The 3405-nt window shown below is 27.1% G+C and overlaps 1 protein-coding gene across 1 annotated transcript; it reads left to right on the plus strand.

Annotated features, from left to right (window-relative positions):
• Window positions 1-1645: 1645 nt before the first annotated feature.
• Window positions 1646-3062, plus strand: LOC111682848 (alcohol dehydrogenase-like). Its single transcript, XM_023444840.2, has 3 exons — window positions 1646-1898; window positions 1975-2376; window positions 2433-3062. The coding sequence occupies exons 1-3, from the start codon at window positions 1806-1808 to the stop codon at window positions 2703-2705; spliced, it is 768 nt and encodes a 255-aa protein (XP_023300608.2). The 5' UTR covers window positions 1646-1805; the 3' UTR covers window positions 2706-3062.
• Window positions 3063-3405: the final 343 nt, after the last annotated feature.

The raw sequence follows: 3405 nt of genomic DNA on the forward strand, positions 1-3405 counted from the left end.
CAAAAAATAGTATGAATATAATGACATTCTCACTCTTCTGTATAATTCGATTCATTGAGTTAAAAATATTTTGATATAAAAATTCAAAATTACTATTTTTATTTAAAAATAATTTATTCAAATAACTTTTTAGGGTTCTAATGAATGAAAATTTAAATAAAAGCATTTTTCCTCTAAGTAAAAAAATATGCTATGGAATATTTGATAATTAACTTGAAAATGGCACTGGTTTTGACCCTTAAGACGAACCTCTGCGTCAAAAGTAATTTATCTATTTAAAATTCTATCGGTACATGCCACGTACCTTTAGCTGTTTTCAGTTAATATACAGTACTTTCAAAATCTCTCTAACTTCGATAATAAATTTCTTAGAATCGCTTTCTGACCGGAAGAATCATGTCTCTCTACTCTATTCAATAGTTAAGATAATAAATTATTACATATTAAATATAACATTATTCTAGAAAATTGTAGAATTTATTTAAAACTAGAATAAAATTAAAGTGATTTTAAATTAGAATAAACTGATCTACCAAATTTACTAAGATTAATCAAAATTTAATAGAAATTAAAAAAAAAAAAATACAAAATTTTTTAAACAATATTTGGAGTCACCTAAATCTTTCGCTACATATTGCAAATAAACATGATCAGCACAATAAAATCCTAAATTCGGGATTTTTAACTGATTATTTATTTATCAATACATGATTTTTATTTCAAACTACTGACATAGGTTGCTTTATTTAATATTAATTTTGTATTTAAAAAAATGTTTATTTCTTACACCATGATTCTCATAATGTCAACTTTCATACATATATTACTTTTCAGAAACATCACATCTAAGTGTTTGCTGGGTACCACAATCTAAAATTCAGATTTTAAATGTTTGTCTCACTGAACACTAAGACATGAAACGCTGTCATTTTTTTACAACAATTACATTACGCTCTTCTCACAGACGTGTCCTGTGTAACTCCAACACATATGTAAGAATCTTGCTCTCTCTCCAAACTTCAAAACTTTGTCGCGAAAATTCTTGGCTAATGCACTTGAAAATATTTTTTTATCTCTTAACGTTATATTTTAATATTTTTTGCACACTTTAAGTATAATTTAATAGCCCGAAAGATTTAGTTTTTTACAAACGAAAAAAAATTTTTGTTGTTTAAATTAAAACTGAAAAGAAACAATGTTGTAAATTTTCGTATGGTACAAGAAAAAATTATATTTTAACTAAATTATTTATTATTTCAATATTGCAGATTAAAAAGCAAAGGTATATTAATATATAATGTTTATATATAAATTATGTTGCAAAATATTTAAAGAAGTCTTTTAATATATAAATTTAAATGTTATAATTTTGATCAATATTTTTAAATCCGATTTTTTGCAACTATGTTGGCTTGAGAATTCTACTAATACATTAAAAGAGTTGGGCACCGACTGACAGTAGACTTAGATACTTTTTGACAGCGTTTCACTTCTTAGTGTTCAGTGGTTTGTCTATTATCTATACAAATACATATGTTAGTAGTATTGATGTACTTATTTTTTAATCAAATGCACACACATTAATATACATATTTATGTATGTATTTAACATCTGACTTATAGTGGGTTTTGCTGATTGTTATGAACTCATCAAAAATCGTATCTTGCTAGAATGTAGTTCTCTATAAAAGCCCAAATTTATGTGTGCATCTGATTATGTATAATTCTGAGTTTGGCGTGTAGAAGACATCAAAACAAATAAATTTAAACATAAATAAATAAAAAAATAAATATTATAAACAAACATGGATCTTAGTGGTAAAAACGTAGTTTTCGTTGCCGGTTTAGGCGGTATTGGTTTTGAAGCGTGTAAAATATTAATGACAAAAAATTTAGCAGTGAGTAAAAATATTATAATAAAAGAACTAAGAAATATATAAAAAATTGATTTTCTTAATTCTTCATTCTATTTAGTACTTAGTCGTTTTAGATGTAATAGAAAATCAAAAAGCGATACAAACCCTTGAGGCGATCAATCCCCAAACAAAAGTTATATATATGAAATTCGATGTTACTGACAAGACATGCATTAAAAATACTTTTAAACAAATTGTTAGCGTAATAAAGTTCATTGATGTTTTGATTAACGGTGCCGGTGTTATTTTAGATCGAAATATTGAACTAGCTGTAAATATTAATTTGATTGGTCTTATAAACACCACCATGGAAGCGCTTCCTTACATGGATAAGATGCAAAAAGGGCGTGGTGGCGTTCTAATGAACATAGCATCAGTAGTTGGTTTAGAACCCAGTCCAGCCGTCGCCATATACAGTGCAACGAAATTTGGCGTTGTCGGTTTCACACGCTCGTTATCGGTATGTTTTGACAATTGATTTTGATATACTATTATAACTGTACGTTTTTTGTTAAGGATCCATATTATTACAATCGTACTGGTGTTGCAGTTACATCAATTTGTCCTGGAGTAACCACAAGTCCCATGAGTACCAATCCAAAAATTAGTGATACATTTGATTACTCTAAACCCTTAACTGAAAAGTTTTTCTCTGCACCAAGTCAACCGGCATCGGTATGTGCCGAACATTTGGTAAAAATAATTGAGATGGCAGAAAATGGATCAATGTGGATTAGTAGTTTAGGGGAAATGACAAAAGTAGAACACAAAGTTCACTGGACACCCTAATTTGTTAAATAGAAATAAAATAGATTACTAACCGCCTAAAGGTTTGCCCTTATTCACAAACAATTTTTTTATTTTTATTATATTAGATTTTGTATGGAAATTTTGTTTTATAAACCTTTTATAAAAAAGTGTTGTTTGTGAATAAGGGGGTTGGTACAAGTTATATTACGAAATTTTTTTTAGTTTCCATTATTGATGGTGAAAGATTAACAACATATAACAAATGTGTTTCGTATTTCTAGTTATCTATAACCTTTATCTTTGCAATGATATAATTAATAATCATTTATAATAAGCTATGTTATGTTATTTATTTTTAACTAAACTGAGTTCGCAATAAAAAGTAGCTAATTTTTATATGTATTTGATTTATAATTAATGTAGAGAGAAGAAGGGAGACCACCACAATACATATTCTCAATTTTTTTCTGAATTTGTATACATTGATATGGCTTTAGTTTTATCCTTTTCTCTTCGTAAAAATGAAACAAAAAAATATTCAAAAATTTAAACCTTATTTTGGTGTTTTACACGTTAATACTATGGCGAATGATCTCCTTCTACACTTTATCTACAATATAATGAAATTTACCTGATTTTTCATTATCGTCCGAACATTTCTATTGCAATTGTTTTTATTCCATTACCATAGTGGGTAGGGTATTTTGAATAAGTGCAGATGTTTGAAATTAATATAAAT

Source organism: Lucilia cuprina, chromosome 4 (assembly GCF_022045245.1).
Source record: "Lucilia cuprina isolate Lc7/37 chromosome 4, ASM2204524v1, whole genome shotgun sequence".
In the NCBI taxonomy this organism is placed as follows: Eukaryota; Metazoa; Arthropoda; class Insecta; order Diptera; family Calliphoridae; genus Lucilia; species Lucilia cuprina.

What these genes read in the sequence shown, in the direction of transcription:
- LOC111682848 (XM_023444840.2), top strand. Translation starts at nt 1,806, where the DNA reads ATGGATCTTAGTGGTAAAAACGTAGTTTTCGTTGCCGGTTTAGGCGGT. An exon ending in TAATGACAAAAAATTTAGCA is followed by an intron (nt 1,899 to 1,974) that starts GTGAGTAAAAAT and finishes CATTCTATTTAG; the next exon opens with TACTTAGTCGTTTTAGATGT. An exon ending in GTTTCACACGCTCGTTATCG is followed by an intron (nt 2,377 to 2,432) that starts GTATGTTTTGAC and finishes TTTTTTGTTAAG; the next exon opens with GATCCATATTATTACAATCG.